Source organism: Zosterops lateralis (genome assembly GCF_965231275.1).
Source record: "Zosterops lateralis genome assembly, chromosome: 6".
Classification (NCBI taxonomy): Eukaryota; Metazoa; Chordata; class Aves; order Passeriformes; family Zosteropidae; genus Zosterops; species Zosterops lateralis.
In genome coordinates, this window is record NC_139761.1 from 43,544,072 (window position 1) to 43,563,834 (window position 19,763).

The following is a 19,763-nucleotide window of genomic DNA, read 5'->3' on the forward strand; positions in this document are numbered from 1 at the left end:
AGAGAGGTCCAGATCTTGAACAATTTCCTCTCCACACTGTAAACCCCAGGCTAGGGAGGACAGCTATACTGATGCAGACAAACAGTGGGTTAGATTTAGCATTGGGTAAAGCCAAAAAAAAAAAAAAATGCTTTTGGAAATGGGCTTTTTTGTTTGTTCCTGACAAGTGTGGGTGTCTTGTTCACACCAGCTCATACATTTCTATAAGCTAGGAGGAGGCTCCTGGCAAATGCTACCAGGTCTCATTTACTGCAGCATTTACTTTGATTTCAAAGAGCAGGACTTTTTAAAGATTACAGGACACTTTGACAGGGGAATGACTAGGTGGTGGCAGCTCTTTTCCCTGAAGTTGTTAAGGAAACTTTCCTGTCTGGCCATTCAGTAGTCACTGTGGCAGTCACACTCCCATCACTCCAGACTGTCATTGCTGGGGACAAAGTCCCTTCACAGTGGGTGGCTCCAGTGATCCCATGGGTGCCCCTCTTGGCTCCCTGCACACCCCACACTCATAGCCAGAGAAAAGGTTTCCTTAGCAGCTCAGTTCTGGTTTCCCACAGCTCAGGGGGTGGGAGTGTGACTGCCAGAGCAGCTCCAGGATGGTCAGACAGGAAAGGTCCCTTAACACAGTGCTGTTGAGGATGAACCACTGAATTTAACCAGGACTGTGGGTCCAGCAGACAGCATCTCTCCAGTCTGCTGCAGGGCTACTAGGGAAGAGAGTACTTAAGAGACAGAAGAGAGACTGATGACATTCAGTGACAGGCTGAACGGAGGAGCTCAGAGGAGCTCCATCTGCACTACCAAACACAGCAATGCCCAGCATGTAATCCCCATCCACCACTGTCTTCTGAAAAAAGCAACAGGATGGGAGAAAATCACAAGAAATCCTCTGCATTCACTCAAACTCCTAATGGGCAGTGGTTCTGACTCTCTCAGATTCAAAGTTCCAAATGCACATCAGAACTCCTTCCCCATTCCACAAAAAAACCAAAACAAAACAAATTTAAAAAGAGTGTTTTTTGTAGATGTAGTGCAGTTAAGAGGCATTTTTCACACATAGTGTCAGTTCCCTCCTGCAGAACAGCCTCTCCCACCCTCTCACCTCTTATATCCAAGCACACAGCAAATACACAATCCATTGGCCTGAGACATGTCTGGAGAAAGACAGATTTAGCACTTGTCATAGTGAAGCCATGAGACAGATATACAGGGAACAAGGGTGAACAAGTTTCTACTCCAAGGACCAATGATATGTTAGTCAAAGAGCCTTCAGTATGAAGAGGATTAAAAACCCCCAGTGAAAAAGAGGGCTGGCTGACCAGTGACAGGTGTAAATCAGTTTCAGAGGCCTGCAGGGCAGGTGATTTATGGCACAGTCTGTGGTTTCTTACTGACATTTAATATAAATAAATTCTGTCACTTTCTAGGTAGTCCTGTTGCAGTACTGACTTGAAGACTGAGTGTCTTGTAACTGGTCTGTTTTTGAGAAGCCCAAGCAATTCTAACAGAACTCGCTCCGTAAGGTTAAAAAAAAAAAAGACAAAAGAAGTTTTTAAAAAAGTTTTTTTAAAAAATAACCACAGAAAACTTCTGTGTGTGAGCCAGTGCAGCTGTCTTCATAAATTTCAAGGTCAGAAAGAATGATTCTCCGACTCCAATATATTTTACAATGTAACAGAGGTTGTTACTGCATAGTGTCTAATAATTATGCCAAAGAATTATCAACTAGCTCTTGGCATAAGTGGGAATTAGCTTTGAAGCCAAATGAGAGACACTTCAAACAGCAACACTTCTGAATACTCTTGGCAATTCACAGCTACTGAAAATCTGCTCTGTGCTATGGCAGGAGTTTAGGGTAGTTGGGACCCTTCAAGTCCTTATCTTTTTTTTTTTTTTGAGGAGTTTTCTTTCCTTTTGCTCATTGCAAAGTCTGGTGATCAAACTTTAATTAAGCTTCTACCTTCTGTTATATCAATTATTCAGGTGAAGATTAATCTAGTCATCTATTTCCTTTATCTGCATATATCTCCTCTTTACTACTCTCTCCCATACGAGTGAGTCTCCTACACATGAGCCCATATTTGTGGCCCTAAGAGTGTGTTGGCCATGCACAGCAAGCAACTGTTGATAAATAATGACAATTTTCAGTTCACTTACTTATGCACTGGAGTTGTCACTTCTTTTCATCACTTGGTCTGGAGAAATGCACCCAAACAACAAAACATCTGAGCTGCCATTCCTTGTGGACTTCAGACAGCTTTCACAAGACCCGAAGTACTTGGGGCAGGATTAGCCCCCTAGAAGGGATGAACTTACACACAGGAGAGATGTAAACTGGCACAACAATTATACAGCACTTGCTCTCCCAGGTGGAAATAACTACCAAGGGTACTCCAGGTATCTTCAGATGCAAGTAATGAATAAAAGGCAGCCAGTTCTCGGGTGGCAAGTGGCAGCTATTTTACAGCATGCAATTTTAAGCATTGATGAGAATGAGCTGTACCTTTACTGCAAAGTTGCTTTAAAAGCTGCTACCTCTGTTTTAAATCTTTTGTTTATGCACCTGAATGCTTGGTGCCCCTTACCTGGAGCTGTTGGGATAGCAGGGGGAAGAGAAAGCACTCTCTAAATGTGTGGACAAACAAGAATTTTAACTTACTGTTGTCCTGCCAGATCCACCTTCCATATTTGAAATATGAATAGGATGACTAATTACCTCCTCTTGGCTCAGGGAAGTACAAAATACCCCGCTCTTCACACTCTTAATTAACAGGAAAATTTGCAGAGACTTTCCTACTGAGAATGTTGACTGTGGGCTGAATTTCCAGCTCAGGTACCCCTGGGAAACTCCCTGGGCACTGTGGGGAATCTGTGCCAGGGTGGGTCCTGCTTTCTCACCTGCTCTCCTGAGTGGGAAGCAGTGCTGGCTCTGTGCAGAGCCAGCATAGGGTTGTCCCAAGTGGGGAAGAGGCAGCCAGGGAGCACAGCCTGGCCTCTTTCAGGAGTTCAGACACCCATTTGGTGGCTTTGTCTAATGCACAACTTCCCTTCAGGGCCACGAAGGTGCACTCTGCCAGGTCCAGGAGCCCTGCTGCTGTCATGGGGAAGGACTCAGGTTGGGAAGGAACAGGGAATCCAGTTAGGGACGTTTGCTACTCTGAGACTAAAGCAAAATTAAGAAGTTCATATAACTAAGGACATCATAAATACCACAATCTGTCTCTCACTAGACCTGCAGCTTCTCCTCTCTGGGGGATACAGGCTGCCTCTAAGAGTCAAATATTTTCCATCTGCTGACTCAGTGTCAAGTGCCAAAAGGCCTGGCAGGTGAATCCATTGCCATTTGGACCTAAAAAGAAAAGGCAGTCCAAACCCTGCAGTGTCTACCCTGCTGCCATCAGTGCCAGCAGTAAGATAACTACAAGTCTTCTGACTGAAAAAAAAAAAAAAAAAAAAAAAAAAAATAGACCAAGTTGCTGTCCACGTGGCTATGGCCAGAAGCAGCTCTGCTTTCTGGCAATAAGAACATGTGCTTGGCTATGCAGAATATCAGGAAAAAGGCCAGTGGTACTAAGAGTAGTCCCATCAATAAGTTTATGACAGAATTGCATAGACACAGAATAAATCACTTACCTTAAGGAGACAGAGTAAAAAGGGAAGACAGATTCAGTGTGATGAGAAGTGACTCAGTTTAGGTCATTATCGAAGTAGAAGGTAACAGACTTCAGGACGTGGTGAGAGAAACTCCTTCTTCCCCCATTCTGTCAGCTCCTCCAGGTTTTCTCAAGTTGGTGACCACGAGGGTAGAAAAGATCCACCCTGTGGCCCTGTCACAGCTGTGTGCAACCCCAAACCAGAACCCTGTATTCAAAATGAAAGTGTTTCTCATGCTGCAGCTCTGGCATGGGGTCAGGGTTTTGCTTCCAGAGGACTGAAAGAGAGAGCAGGAGCTCAGCACTGCCTCTCAGAGCTGCTCCCAGGACCCTTCCAGGCCAGCCTCACACTGCCACCATGACACAGCTTTCCAGATACCTTCAGGTTCAGCCTGTCTGTAAAAGCAAACCACTTGCAGAGGCTTGTGCAATCTCACGTGGCTGTAAATGTGGTGGTCACGGCCATACACTCTGTGTGGTTTACAGAACAGTTTGTGTTTACTTCAGTTTACAAAGTAAAGCCACCAGCTTTAATTCTCCATAAAAACAAAACAATGGGGGAAGTGCATGATTCAGAGGGCTTGGTGCAAATTTTTGCAAAGTAACAGATACAAAACCAAAATAATTAAAATCATACATATGTGTAAAATGAAAGAAATTCAAGTTAAAACCAGGACTAACTCCTATTAGCCCTAGAGATGATCCAAGAATATGTCAGGAAATAAATAAATCATTCTAGTTTTCACCATAAAAGAGGGTGCTGCTCTCTAATCGAAATGGTTTGGGTATTTACAGAAGGCAAATGGGTCACAGGAGAAAACAGAAAGAAGAAAAGCATTCCTAAGAGTGAACTGAAATGCTGCAGGGTGACCACCTCTCCACACACCTCAGTGTGACTAAGAGAAGGCTTTAAATCATAGCAAGGGGCAAAAGAAATTAACTGTGAGCAGGACACCATCATCTGCCCCACACTGGAGGGACTGTGCCAAGGTGAGACCAGCATGGCTTGGCTGCCACCACAGAGGTTCTGAACCTCCACCACAATCCAGGGCTGCCCTGGGGCAGATGAAAGTAAGCTGGCCTGGTCAGAACAATTTATGAACAGGAGGGCAATTTATCCTATAATCCATCTGAGGGAACACTGCTCAAAGGCACAGCTTCCTCACCTGTGCTGGACTGTAGGTGCTCTGAGGAGGAGGAGGCAGCCAGCACAATTGAACCTCTTTTCCTGCCACAGGAAGCACAGCTAGTGACCAAACACTTGGCCTTTCCTCAAAGGCCAAGAGCTCTGGGGACAGGAGGGAAAAGGAGGCTCATCCAAGTATTCTCTCTCAACATTGCATAACATAGGAGACAAAGCAACTACCTCATTTGTGAGGGCAGCACAGCTTGTGCTCATAACTGTATTTCTGACACTTTGTGGTCAAATAGTAACCTGCTCTCCTTTTGCTGCATGTGCCACTAATGCCAAATCCTGGCAGGTCAGAGCTGTACTTCCAGTGCAGCCAGTGAGGCAGAAGATGCTTAATGCCCAACAGCAGCAGGGCAAATTCTGCAGTTAATGTCACAGCATGCAAAAAAAGTCCCTAAGGTTCATCCTAACCTTCTGTTTCCTGTCAAGACACACTTATTTACAGTACCACTTGGAGTAGATTCAAGTGGTAGCTGTGTTGTGTCCATATTTTTAATGGGATTTGACATTTAAGGCAGCACTGCAGTTCACCTCTAAGCCTATAATTATACTTGCAAATCTGCTTAGCAGAGTATCCTGGGGACAGCTCAAACAGATTGGATCTGTCCCCACAGAAGCAGCATTGGAGTACCAAGTGACACTACAAAGCAGACACTGCGGACTGCAGTGCCTGACACAGACACCTGCAAACTGGACCCACTCCTAATCTTCACAATGAAAACAAAACCAAGGACTGCAAAGAGCCCTCGCTTTATCTTAAAAGCAGTACTGCATTTAGTCAGATACCACTGGAGGTCAGGAGCACTTCATGAATACACTGAGACAGGGCTCCTTTCCACACCCCGCTGATTATCCTTGGTCTCATGAAATCTGCAAGTGCTAAGAGTACCAGGGTAAGCCCAGGATGAAATCCTGATCACCCCCTCCTGATCTGGAGTCACGATGCCCAGTGCTGAGAAGCACCTTTACATCTGCCACACAAGTGCAGCATCTCCTTCTCATTTTATTTTCTCTTTCATCCTAGCTTTATCGCCACTGAAATTTTGAGAGCAAATTGATGCTGAATGCCACGATGCTCAGTATATTTTGCAGCCAATTTATACACCTCAGCCATCCTTTGCACCCAATTTATACCAGAACCCCCAGGATATGACTGGACCAAATAAAGTACATATGAAGTACTCAGCTCAGACTCCACATATACCCAGTTCTCTTTGGGCCTGGGAAAAAAGTAAGTCTGATTAATTCTGATTTGGACTTTTCATCCATGCCCATGGGAAGCAAGGTGAAGGATCTCCTCCACTTACAAGCCACCTCAGCATATCTTTCTGCAGGATGCGAATGGTTTCATCCATCCCTGAGTTCAACTTTAAAAGAGAAATTAAGTGCTCAGCATTCACCATGCTAACACCAGAAGCAAAGAGAACACTGAGCACAGAGGCCTCCGCTGCAGGGACAAAGAACAAAGAAGAATCACAATTGGGAAAGAGGGAGAGAAGCAGAAAGAACTCAATTTGTATCATACCAAAGAAAAAGAAGGAAATCTGACGTCAGAAAGTTTATACTAGTAGAGGGAGAAAGCTTACAGAAGGCAGACTGCGCTGTTCAACAGCAAAACCTTTACAGCCCTCAGTGGTCATTTGGGAGCAGCCTGGTACCTCCCTCAACAATGATCCCAGACTGGTAAAAGAACCTTTCTAGAGAGCATCCTCAGCCATAAAAACCCTCGAGCCCATTTCAGTGACATGAGCAAAATTCCTATTTTTCTGGTTTTTTCCCCAGCAGGGATGACACACCCCTTTGTCCAGCTTGGTGCACAGAGTCCTCCACTCCTCAGGCAGGTTCCTCCTAGCTGACAGAGGTGCAGTCCAACTTGGCGGGGTCCTGCCTGGTGCCTGCTGGCACGACTCCCTCGGGGCCGTCGGCGATGCTGGGCTCACTGGAGCACTGCCTGTGGCTGAAGCAGCTGGGCTGCAGCAGCAGGCAGGTGTCGGAGCCGTCGGGCTCCTCGGCCACCATGCCCGTGTGCATCATGGAGGCCATGGCCAGCAGCTGGATGTCCGAGTGAGCGTTGGCCACCGTGTGCCGCCGGATGCTGCCGCACTTCTCCAGGTACGCCTCGCCCTCCTGCTCCGTCAGCGGCGTCAGCGCCTTGGGACGGGATCTGGAGTAGCGCCGCTCTGGAAGGGCAAGAGGAAGCAGGAATAGTCAATGGCACACAAACACAGCGCTGCCCACACTGCTGGGCTGGCCCTGGGGAGCAGAGAGAATTCAGTGTGCAGCTACAGAGTGCCCCACCTCACTACCACTGGAAAGCAGTCAGGAGCTCACTGTTCATACTGCTAGGGTGGGGAAAGGAGATCTGCCTCTGCCCCAGAGAGGAGAGACCATGGGACTCTCTAGCATCCTGAGAGTCTTCTCTTTTATCAAGGGGTGAAGACCAAGTAGGTACTCTCACATGCAGCTTCACTAAAATAAATGACACTAAAGCAGCATAAATCCCCAGAAAAAACATTCAGTGGGGATTTGAATTGCCATCCCATTCTCTGTAAAATCTCTCCCAGGAAGTGCCATTAGCTATTGTCAATGTGAAATTCCTGATGCTTACATTGCACTGTCTCTCCATCTGCCTAGGAACAGGCCATTCTGTTGGCATTATCCCACCATATTTTTTAAAGATCATGCCAGAAAAAGGACATTTTCATCCACTTTGCAACACATCTGGTTTGGAGGCTGGACACAGAAAACACCTAACAGTGCACAGGAACAGTCCACAACAGCCTGGGGAAAATGGGCACAAGGGAAAGGCAGTATTTGTGCTGGAGAGGAAAGGCAGTGACACAGAATGGATGGGTGTGGGCTGTATGATCTGCTCAGCAAAAGCTTTGAGGAAGACAAATGCCAGGTCTAAAGCACAGACCCAACACGCAGTCCTCAGCACAGTATCATGGAGCACATTTCAATTCTGACAATGAAAGCTTGAAGGAAGGCAGGGGTCAGAGTTTTGTCTTGGCCCACTGTAATCTCACCACAGCAGGTTGAATCAGACACTGTTACTGTTCACCTGCTGGCTTCCACCCCCCTGCAATATTCCATGTGATTTTGGACTCCTCCTATGGGTCTGTCCCTGCAGCAGCTGAGGGAGCCATTCCCTGTGTGTCTCTTTGTTTCTCACAAACTTCCCTGAAGTGCAGGCTCTCACTTCATAAAGTCACAAGCCTTTAAAGCATATAAAAGGCTTCCAATCAAGACTGCAGAACATAAGAGTAACAAAATGCAAAGCAAAGTACTCGTCACTGAAGGTTATAAGAGTTTTGGAAGCTTGTATCAGGAAGAAAAGCAGAAAACAAACTATTTGTTGCAGGGAGAAACAGGTGAGCAGCCAACACTTCACCCTGCTAATGCAGTTGTCATGCACAGCTAAACTACAAATTTTATTTTTATTTTGGTGCCTTATGACCAGGAATATAAACTGGGAGGAGTTTTCCTGGTACTTTTTTGCAAGCAACCTCAGATCAGCAGTGATATGTGGCTGTTTTATCTTCTCTCCTATCCCAAATATAAACCCTGTTTCTTAGCCAGCTGGATCCCTTTGGCATACTCCATGCTTACCATGCAGGTTATGGCTAATTTACACAGGCAAAGCAAACAGGGTGCTAACAGAGAGCAGGTGGGAATGCTGCCATCTACAATTCCCCTCTGTGAGCAGCCCTCTCCTCTTTCACACCTCTCTCACTTTAAATCAGCTTCAGATACAGCAGCCTTGCAGGCTGAAGCCTTTTGTGTACTCACAGCTGGGATCAGACACCTTCAGTCATGTTTCCCAACACTGAAGGCTCCAGTCCAGAGGGCAGTTTTGCCTCCAGAGCAGCTGTGTAGAACACAAGCACACCCAAAGTCCAACAGAGCCCTTCCCAAAAGCGACTACAGCGAACCTACTGGGCTTCACCATCATTACAGGCTGCCAATGAGAGAAGAAACTGGTTCTGAGAAAGCAAAAAGGTGACTGAAAGAGAGAGACAGGAAGAGAAAAGTCTGATTACAAGTGAAAGTTAAGGAAAAGAAGCCACCTCCGCAGCAGCACTTGGAAAATACCAAGATTATTTGTAAAAAAGTGCTGTTTTGCAGTGCCTGTCTTGTACTGCAAACACAAGTTCCTTCTTTCCTCATGCTCAGCACAAGGTGGAGCAAGCGTAAAAGGCCACCTTGGAAATACACACAAATAAATGACAGCTAAAATCAAAGTAAGTTCAATTATTTTAAGGCATATAAACTTTACAAGGCCAGTTTGTGTAGGTTTTCTGGGTTTTTTTTTAAATAGCACAAATGCCTCATTCAGCTGGCAGAAATCCAGGGTGGCTAGAAACTTCAGTAGAGGTCAGGCAACTACCTTTCAAAGTATCCCAGCAGCATGCAGATGCCCATAAACAGCAAAGCAATCAAATTTGTCAAAGTCCAACTTTTACAGGGGATTTTGGTCTAGACTGAGCCTTAGGATCAGATCTGCAAATCCACACTGAACTCTACAACCATGTTCATTTACACATAAGATATCTGATTGTCCAGCAACCACAAGAAGAAAAATCCTGAGCCACAGTTTTCCTAAAGCAATGCCATGAGCTTATTACAGGAACAGATTGTCTGAGTTCTGGTAAATTCTTCTACCACAAGACCATCTTTCCCCATATGCTGCTAAAGTATAGTACAAGGCAGGCTGTGGGCCTCCAGCTTGCTATAATTTTGTATGGAAGCAAAGGCTAAAGCTAGTAAAAACAGAGGGAGAGAGTCTGGAGCTTTCTTCACTTGTTCTATTTAAATCTTCTTGACTATCAAATCAGTAACACTATGCCCATTAGCTAGCCAGTCTCTTCTGGCTGGCCACATGTGCAAGCAGAGCTCCTGCATCATGTGAAGAAGTTTCCCAAAATAAGCATGCTCTTCCTTAAGTAAGGTGCCCATTCTCTCACCTAGATATGTTTATCCATACTTTAAACACAGAATTTTAATTTAGGATTTTTTTTTTAAACAAAATCCTCAGATGGAAGGAAGACTTCGTGCAAAATCCCTGTCATCCCTCAGAATTAATATGCAACAGTTCTGCTGTTTGCAAAAGCTGATTGATGTAGCAGCTGAAGCAGGCTAGCAGACAGAGACAGAGAGCAGGCAGCAAAACACCAGGTACAGTCTCTCACTGTGGTAAAAGCAATACACCAGGCATGGACAAAGGGGTTTTAAAACACAGTCCATGTCCAGAGAGAGGGGAGACTTTGTGTGTGTGTGTGTGTGTGTGTGTGGAGTGACGGAGCACAAATAGTTCACTAGGACATGAAAAATAAAAAGCCTGTCAAAAGAATCTACATTCAGAAACATTATTCAGGACCTTCTCAAGGGTGTTTCAGCCTTTGTTTTCTGTCTCGTGGAGTCATGCACTGTTTTCTTTTCCAGCACAACTGCCTTCCATTACCCAACCTGAGTACCCCAATAATAGCTTCAGCACAATGTGCATATCTTACCAAGCAAGCAGGTGCTGCCAGAGGAGCTGTGATCCTCACACAAACCTAAGAATGGTGACACCACCTGCTTGACCAGTTCTTCCAGCTGTAGGTAGCCCTCAGTGGGGCCAGTAGGTTCATGGACACTCTGAAAATCAAACACAAAAAGTCAACATTACCCTAAAAGATTTTTGTATAAAGCCTGAGGTCTGTCAATTCTCTCTGTACTGGAATATCCCAACTGTGCCAGTAAAGCTTTTGGAGCTGGTGAAGGTTTGGGCGCCTTTCAGGTCAATCTTCTTGTTCAAGTCAGTCACATCCTATGGACATTGAACAGACAGTTCTTTTTTCTGAGCAAGTGACAGGAAGGTACAAGGTGTGCTCCCACTGAGGATGTGCACAGTGTACCACAGCAATGTGATTATGCCAGGGTGGTTCTACCAAAAAACATCTCTTTGTAGAAAAGCCTTAACACGCCTTGGGCAGGGCACTGCTCTTCTCCTAGGCAGGACTGCAGGCAAAGCACCCTCTGTGGTTCAGCTTACAGCTGTGAAGATGGTAGATAACACCAACCAATTTAACAGTAATTTCAGAAACCGTTCAGACTTAACTTCCTGCAAAGCCTCAATAAGCTTTTTTCTTCAAATGTGCTGCTTTGAGATCCTCTTTGCTCTCAAGATTCTTGTATTAAAAAATATTTCAGGGAAATTGAGGTAGCACTTCAGCATCACCTGCTCTTCCAGTCTGGGTCACTGGAACATCAGAACAGTGAGAACTCATACAGAACTACCAGCTTAGCCACTTTGCAGTTTTGGTTGTGCTTCATAAAGTTTCATTCTCAGACACCCATTATCTTGGAGAAGAAATAAAAGCCACCAGGCTCTGTGGAGTGTTGGAGGGAAGGGATGCCACCCAGAGGGATTTGAAAGGCTTGAGATTTGGGTCTGTGCAAACCTCATGATAATCAACAAGGTCAAATGAAAGGCCCTGCAAGTGGTTCACAGGAAGGCTGAATGGGGCTCTGAACAGCCTGGTCTAGTGGAAGGTGTCCCTGCCCATGGCAGGGACATTGGAACTAGATGATATTTAGGATCCTCTCCAACCCAAATCATTCTATGATTCTATCAACTCAAACATGTAATATGGCATTTTTCAGGACTGTCAGGCTGGGCAATATGAGAAAAAACCAAAACTGGCTATATTTGGCATGCTTGCAAAGAATTCTGTTGGGAATCTGGATAAAGAGAATAGTTATCACAGACACTCTAGATCTCTTGGGAGAGGCCTTTGAAAGATGGTCTCTCATTTTGCCTGCTGCCAAAAGGTATTTCTTCTCTAATGGGCACTACTCAGCATCCCAGCCAGCCAAGGAGCTGATGTCAAGCAGCCAGAGCCACAGTTCATTCAAATTCCATTATCTGCTGTGATAGAGACTTTCCCTGTCCTTGCAAAGCTGAGAAATCAGGAAAACTAGGGTGCAAAGAGGCATTCAGACAAGACAGAAGATGAAAATTTGTGTGAAAAAAATAAAATCCTGACACTGTTCCTAGATGGGGAGGAGAGGTACAAAAAAAAAAAAAAAATTACAAAAACTTGGCTCTTACAAGGCAACATTTTTACCTGTTCCCAGGAAAGCTCAGGGCATCCACATTCAGCTCTAATTTTAACACTGACCATTCCCAAATAAGCATATATCACACCCCCTTCATCACACCCTCTGCTCTCCCCACTTTTCCTCCAGTGTTTGTAGGATTTCAACGAGGTCAAGATACCCAAGAGAGTCAGATAAAGAAAAGCAGAGGCTCCCCACCTGGAGAATTAACAGCATCTGGACAATGGAAGCTGGAACCCTTGTCTGGACCAGGGGAAGGATTTCTTCCAACTTTATTTTTAGCAAGACCAAGTCTCTGAAGCCAAGAAGAGCAATCTGACGGATAGTCAACTCTTGACCCTAAAAAAACAAAGAAGGCAAAACCCAAGTGTAGATAAAGGGAGGTGTGAGCATCATACCAACACATTAGCAAACATACAGGACAGTTTTTTCTGCCCCTTGCTGCTGTGGCAAAACACTCCCCCATCATGCATGTTCAGGATTCATGATACTCTTTAATTTCCTCCCTTTAAGTCTCACACAAATTCTGAAGTGAGCATCACCTCATCTGTGGCACCACTAGGTTTGGTATGAAGCCAGAAATGGGCCTGTAGTTCACCAAATTATTAACAGACATTCATAACACTTGCCATCCAATTTGTTCAGAAAAAAGCCCAGGCTGGATGTAGCTTGTGCTTCTTGTGCTTGGAGATGAGAAAGCAGAGAAGGCTTGGTAGGGAACTAAGCTGTTACAGAATATTTATTAACTAATCTACCTCTGACCTATATTGTACTGTATTTTTGCTCAGTGCTCTTTTTGCACTTTAGACCTTGCTGATATGACAAGAATCTACAAGTCAGTCCATTACAGATTTTAGGATTTAGGCTGGAGCAAAGCTAGCAAGTGTGCTTGAACCAAACATCATTTTAAAAAGCAACAGCTTTAATAACCTCTGCAAGACATTCCTATTTTACATCAACAACACAAGTGAGCAGGCTTAACAGATGATATAATATTTCTCAGCATATTTAAATACAGTCTAACTCCATTTGGCATTCTGGTGTTACCACTTTCTCTCTGCTGTGTTTAATATCTGCATGACTTTCTCTTGCCCCATTGCAACCCAATAGTAGAAATTTTCCTCCCAGCTCTGCCCAGCACTTTCCAGCCTGAAAAGTTTGCATTGTTCTTCTCAGTATGTTAATCTCTGCCCCATGGTCTGCTTGGGAATCATTTTATGATCTCCATAACACACTCAACATAGCAAATATTTAGCTGGAAGAAATTAACAGCAGTTAATCATTAATTCATAACAGGTTGCATGTCATAATTAACAACATTATCAATATGTAAATATAAATTAAAACCAATAGTATGGAGGGCAGCATGGCCATAATAAAAGCAGTTTTCTGGTTTAAATCATCACTGTGTGGGGAAAGAACATGCAGGAAAGACCAGTACCTATCCTGAAACTATATTTCAGCAGCTGCAAAACCTTTTATTTATATTATGCAGTTTAGTCCCATTAACTTCATACCCCATTTCAAAACGCAAATATGTTTCTATGCCAAGCAAAACACGATTTGCTATTCTTTTTTCCACACCAGTAGTCACACCAACAGCTGCAACTATACGAAAGCCAGTGACCTGTTTACATAGTTTCCCTCTGTACAGCAATTTAACCAACTTGGCTGCTTAAAGGTCATATTTCTGCAACAGCTATGAGCCCTGGGGTTAAACTCAGCTGAGATACGAGGCTGGTGTGAGTTACTACTCTTGGTAACATACGCTCACACATGTGGCTGACTCACTTTCATTCTGAATGGGTAAATGCTGGGATCACAGAACAACTAAATAATCCTGCTGATATTTGCAGGAAAGGATGGGGAATCAAGAACAAACTGACTTTCCCATCTACCAGAGCAGTGTACAAAGAACCACAGCTTGGTGGAAAAGACTCACTGGACAAGCTCTCCTCACATGTGACACCACAGAAATGGTTACATACAGTTCCCTATTTCTAGGAAAAGCCCAATTTTGTTATTAGGACACTGGCCTGGCATAAGAGCAATTGCTATTTCTTGTTGTGCCAGCAACTCTCTCTGTGGTAGCCTAGAGCAGTTTACTCTGAATTAAATTCTTAGATGTATTTAGGCAGCTTAATCTATACATTTGTGTAGTACTTGGGTGCCTACAAAGCTTTAAATATCCTGTTTACCTTTCAGTTCCTCATCCAGAAAGTGGCAATACTTCCCAAACTTTACAGCTTTGCTGACATACTTTGAGTGACTCAGATATTGTGACAAGACAAATACAGTAAAAAAAATGATGCTTTCAAAGAATCTCAACATCCCATAGTCGCCCTTTCACCACTATAACAAAGTTACTTCCAAAAGCTACACTCACAGTGCTGTAAATCCTGTCCCATTTCTCATTGGAGACATTTAATAACAGGACAGTAGATTTTTCTGTTAAGTAACAGAATTATTAGCATCAGTGGGTATGACACACAGGCAGCTCAACTGTTTCCACAGTATACAGATAGCTGCAGTGCAGACAAACCCCTGCTTAAATAGGTCACTCCCTCACTGAGAGCTGCAAAAGGAGAGAAAGGGAGGGTATTACAGTTGCACAGCTTTACCTGTCAAACACCTACCTTCAAGCATCTGCAGCAAGGAAAGAACAAAAATAAACACAGTAGAAAGGTTAGTGTCTGTCTTTGCAGAAGTCCTTTCTCTTTTAGGAAATGCCAGCTTTAATAGGATTAGAGGAAAAGGGCAAGCTTTGAGCTTTACCTGCTGCCTTTCAAACAATGCAAGGGAAAATAATTTTAAAAGGCTCTGGAAATAATGTCTTCCAGAAGAGGCAAAAGTCAAGGGGAGGAGGCTAGCATTTCCAAGAACGTCATTCTCCACATGAGGTACACTCTTCTTCTGATGGCAGGAAAAGTTCAAAATAGGCTGGGGAGGTAATTAGACTGCTCATATGGAAACCCTGACTAAAACTACATTAAAAATGATACAGCTCAATGCTTCTGATGGGATACTAAGCTTTCAAAATACCCACCGTAAAATGGTTTTACATAAAGTGTTCATTCTTCCTCTACCCATAGACTTACATGTCCCCTTATTGAAGCTTAAAAAAACCCAGCTGAGACTTTCCCAAAGGCACAAAGGAGATATAAGCCTTTCGAAAGTCATTTGGGCGAGTTAAACACATTTTCTCCTGATCCAATCTTCAGATTTATACCTCTAAAACAAGCTGTCAGTGTTGTCATCTGCACCAACAGTCATAGCAATCTAAAAAAGAAGGAACTCCAAATACAAACAGCCCAGAGCTTCAGTCTAGACAAGGTGTAGTCCAACAGTTTCTGTGTGCAAGCTTAGCTAAGCACAGAGAGTAGACAACTGGGAATAAATTCAGCCCTAAACACCATGCTTGTCCAGTAGATTTTAGCAGTCCTTCTTACAGTTAATACTTGGTTAATCTCTACTTCCTCCCAGATTTAGTTTAAAGGTTTTGACATGTATATAGCCACTGGCCAAACAGTGCTGCTGGCAGAGAAGTTACCACTTGCCATTAGCAGGCATTGCAGTTACATGGCTTCACTTGACTGAACTGTAATTAGGATTACCTGCACTGGGTAGAATATTGCCTGGAGTGTAGGAAGAGTCTCTGTAAAATAGTGATCCCAGATTTCAGACAGGACATCAATGCGATCCTCACCTATGAAAACAGATTGGGAGCAAGAGCTTTAGTGACAGGGACACAAAAGGCAAGTTGGATTTTATAAGTAATTCCCCAAGTAAGAGATATTTCACTTCTGCAGTTTCTGCCCAAAACCAGATATCACTCAGCTAAGCTTCCCCTTAACTGACAGAGACACAAGGCTGCGACCACTGTTTGCTCTGGGCAAAACATGAGACCAATTCTAACAAAAAAGTGAAGCCCCTCTTCAACTAGATGCTTTAACTCCACAGCAGAGGATTGTGCAATTGCACAGCTCACAGTTAACATGCTCAACGAGCAGGGGAGAGGGCACACAAAAACAGCTGAATATGAGAACTAGTAGGTCACGGCCAACACCAGCTGATCATCCAACATCATCCTCCAACTGAGTCAGGGAGAGCATTTGGTAGAGCTGAGTCCCCTCCAGCATGCACTCAGTACCAAGCAGCAGTCAGGTACCTGTCAGGAATCCCAACAAAGGCACTACTGACAAATGAGGCCCTTGTGAAGGTTCCCAAAAGAAATGCACTTGTGGCCAATCCTTACGTGACTCCAATTCAAACAAACATCCCCAAATGTAACTGGGTATTTAAAATGAAGACAGACTAAGCTCTGTATCTTGGGATTCCCATAACAGGAATACAATTGTGATCAAATTATGCTCATAGGTTTGATTTACAGAGCTGTGCAATCCTCAGCATCTGGGCTCAAAGCCTCTAAGTTGTTTAGCTAAAGGTTTGCAATGTTTATTTCAAGTTTTAGATACATCCCTGGAAATCTCAGGTGCAAATATAGACTCAGGTTTAAAACCACAAGTTTCTGACAGAAGAATTTTCCAGGACACCTCCGACAGTGTCTCACAAGCAGTCATGACTCAAAGAGCAGTGATGGAACATGACCACTCAAGACAGGTTTGAAGGCTCAGCCTTAAGGTCACTAAAGGTCCTACATGAGGAACATGTAGAACTTCAACTCAAAGGAGCCTTATCACTCCGTACCAAAGTGCTTTTCTCATCTGCAAACTTCCACACAGACTTGCACTGTGCTTGCCCATGGGTTGTGCTGCTCAGGACACAGCCAGAGAGCAGAGAGCCAGCAGGACTAGATCCTGCAGACATTTCCCTTTGAGAAGAGCCAGCCCACTAACAACCACCAGAAAGGTTCAAAGAGATGCTTCACTGGTATGATTCTGGCTTCAAAACTGGAACTGCAGGCAGACAAGAAACTACACCTAACACCCCCACAACAGCTACCCATTACCACAACAGCCAAGTGTAAGCAAAAAAGACAACAGGAAACATAAATTGAATATTTAAATTTTTCCCTCCTCTGCCTTCTACCCAGGACTGCAATACTTTGCTGTCTGAAGACAGAATGAAATGCCAGAGATCACTTCTCCTTCTGAAGGGGAAGCAGGAATAGTTTGTTCCTTCAAGAAATCATAAATCCTGCAGGCATTGAAAGAGATTCTGACAGATACAAAGAAAAATCCTGTTAAAGAGGCTGCAATTGAAAAATAGATAAAACATCGCTGCCCTGCAGCCACTCTGTCGGGGTGCAGGGGCAGAATAGGTTTTCCAGGAAGACAGAACTAACCAAGAAATCCTCTTTGCTGTGACCACAAGACCTGCAACAAGCTCACACATTATAAAAGAAAGGTGCCCATGAGTCATCTCCTGCAGTGATGCCAGCCTGCAGAGCAAAGGGGCTCCAGTGTCACTTCAAGCTAGGGACATAAAAATGAGGCATAGAAGGTGTTTTGCTGTCTGCCTGGGAAACTTCACCTGACCCAAAATATCTGAGCATCTGCAAAACACTTTTGGGCAGCTCTCAGCTTATTACAGACTCAAAGTCAATTTTCATAATGCTAAAGCAGATATTGGAGTAGTTTTATACAAACACAGAAACCAGAGTCTCTGGTAAGCTGTGCAGGATGCATCCTGAAGAGCTGGCAGTGGCAAGGCAGGTACTCACATTTTGGAAAATGCAGGAGTCTGCCTTTTTTCCTCCCTCACAGGACCAATGCTGAAGAAGCACTCCCAAGCAGAAGGCTGGCAACCCCTTAACTCCTGTGGGGCCCAAATCCTACAGCCTGCCAGCTGGGTGAAGTCACTTGGTGAAGAATGGTGCAGAGGAATCCAGGACCAGCAATGACGTGACATTATAAGCATCTATTGGCATTTAATGACCCACATACAACACACTGGTGATTAGCAAGAGATCTTCCCTGCAGGCTAGAAAACTGGGTCAAACCAAAGAGCAGCTTGGTTTTGAATAAAGACCTGCTGGCTTTGCTTGAAACAGTTACTAAATGTGACCAGCTCCCCACACCACACTTGCCTTGGCCCACAGGCTCTGCAGCCATAGTTTGAACACAAGTCCATGTGTGATCAGCTTCTTTCCTGAAGGATTTCATTCCCACCTGAAGGACTGCTCTTTTCTTTATATTTACACAAAGATTGATAGTTCAGCTCTCAAAAGCATGACAGAGAAACCAAAACTGTTCTTACATCCAGCTGCAAATCACATTGAGAAAGGAAAGGCAGAAGGCAGTTCCAAGCAGTTTTGCAACAGGATTCATGTCCAGATCAGAACTGCTCGAGCCCAGGTTCAGCTGCCACATGAGACCCACACTCCTTTTTTTGTGAAGGAGTCATGGCTGGTGGGAACATCGTGGCTCTGTGGCTATTCAAACAGCCCACCCTCTCTTCAGCCTCACAAGGGCTCCCCAGGGGTTGTGTGACACCCCAGGGCAGCACCAGAAAGGGCTGTACGCTTTCCAGACATGCAAATCATCTCATCTGACCAAAGATCAAAGCCCAACTCCCTTCCAAAACAGGTTTCCTTCCATACTTACCTTCACACAGCTTGACCTTCTCCTCCATAAACAGCAAGCCTTTCGCAAGGAGCTGGTTCTGCCAAGAGAGACATGCATTTGCCTTTTATTTATTTATAATGGTCATGGAAGAATGCGTTATTTTTAGATGCTATCCACTTTGCATGCATTTATCTTAAGATTAGTCACTTGTAGTACCTTCTTCCAGCACTGGTCTCAGTGTGAGTGCAAAACATTCCTTAACCTTACCCTCTTGCTCAGCTAGACATGAGAATGCAACAGACACAGCAGTTGAAACATCTCCCAGATATGAGAAAGGTCACAGGGAGGGAGTCAAGAAAATAAAATGGTTCTTACCATAATGGTGCACCCACATATGCTAAAACTCAATTACATGATGGAGGTGACCGAAGAGTCAAATGCTATGAAAATGTCCCACTCTCTTTTTTTTGCACTAGCTCATTGCTTGTCTAACTGCACAGTAGGCCAAGTTCAGCTCCCTAACACCTACTTCCCTATTCCTACCTATTGTCTTTCCACGAGGCCATTATTTTTGTACTGAGAAGTTGGATCATCTCAGTATGCAGTGTCAAGCTGCAGAAAAACTGGGAGGACCTGACTCTTTCCAGATAAACTTAACTCTCTTGGACCAAACAGATCAAGGTATCAATATGCCTGTTTGCAGTTCAGGACATCCAAATACCTGATTAGCTTTCTGTTCCCACTTCCCCAAATGTAAGAATGGTGCAAAAACAACACCTATCTGTTTGTTCTCCCAACAGAACTAGGTGAATCACTTACTTTGAAAAGTTTTGAGAATCTCAGAGAAGGGCACTACAATCACCACATGAAACACTATTACTGCATCTTAAAAAAAGTACAGAGATCATACTGATAGAGAATAAGGCCTTCTGCCTCTCTGAAAGGATTCAGTATCAGGGTAGCCCACAACAGTCAGAGATGACTCCTGCACTGTTCATCCCACAGTTTTTGTTTTTAATGGGGAACCAGGTCAAGGTTGCACTTTTGAACCTTCCATCAGCCAAGGAGCACTTGGCTCTTTCCACTCCCAGTGGACACTTCTGTTACCCCACTGCCTGGACACCACCACAGCCTCCTGAGGAGCTGCCACAGTGTATCTGGCCCTGGTGCTCCTGCTGTGGACCATAAACCTGCCTCCTGGAGCCACAGATCAGCCTAGCTCAGCCCTGACACAGAGACAGGCATCTGTGGAAGCATCCCAAGCCAAGAGAGCAGCACACCTCTGCC

General features: G+C 44.4%; 1 protein-coding gene across 1 annotated transcript in view; it reads right to left on the minus strand.

Annotated features, from left to right (window-relative positions):
• Positions 1-3,310: 3,310 nt before the first annotated feature.
• Positions 3,311-19,763, minus strand: part of PRR5L (proline rich 5 like) — a 29,524-nt gene continuing 13,071 nt past the window's right edge. The window contains exons 4-8 of the mRNA XM_083863510.1: positions 18,516-18,573; positions 15,564-15,655; positions 12,148-12,288; positions 10,359-10,485; positions 3,311-7,025 (exon numbers count right to left, since the gene is read on the minus strand). Of these exons, the coding sequence (XP_083719636.1) occupies positions 6,694-7,025; positions 10,359-10,485; positions 12,148-12,288; positions 15,564-15,655; positions 18,516-18,573 (750 nt within the window). The 3' untranslated portion in view covers positions 3,311-6,693. The remainder of the gene's footprint in view (positions 7,026-10,358; positions 10,486-12,147; positions 12,289-15,563; positions 15,656-18,515; positions 18,574-19,763) is intronic.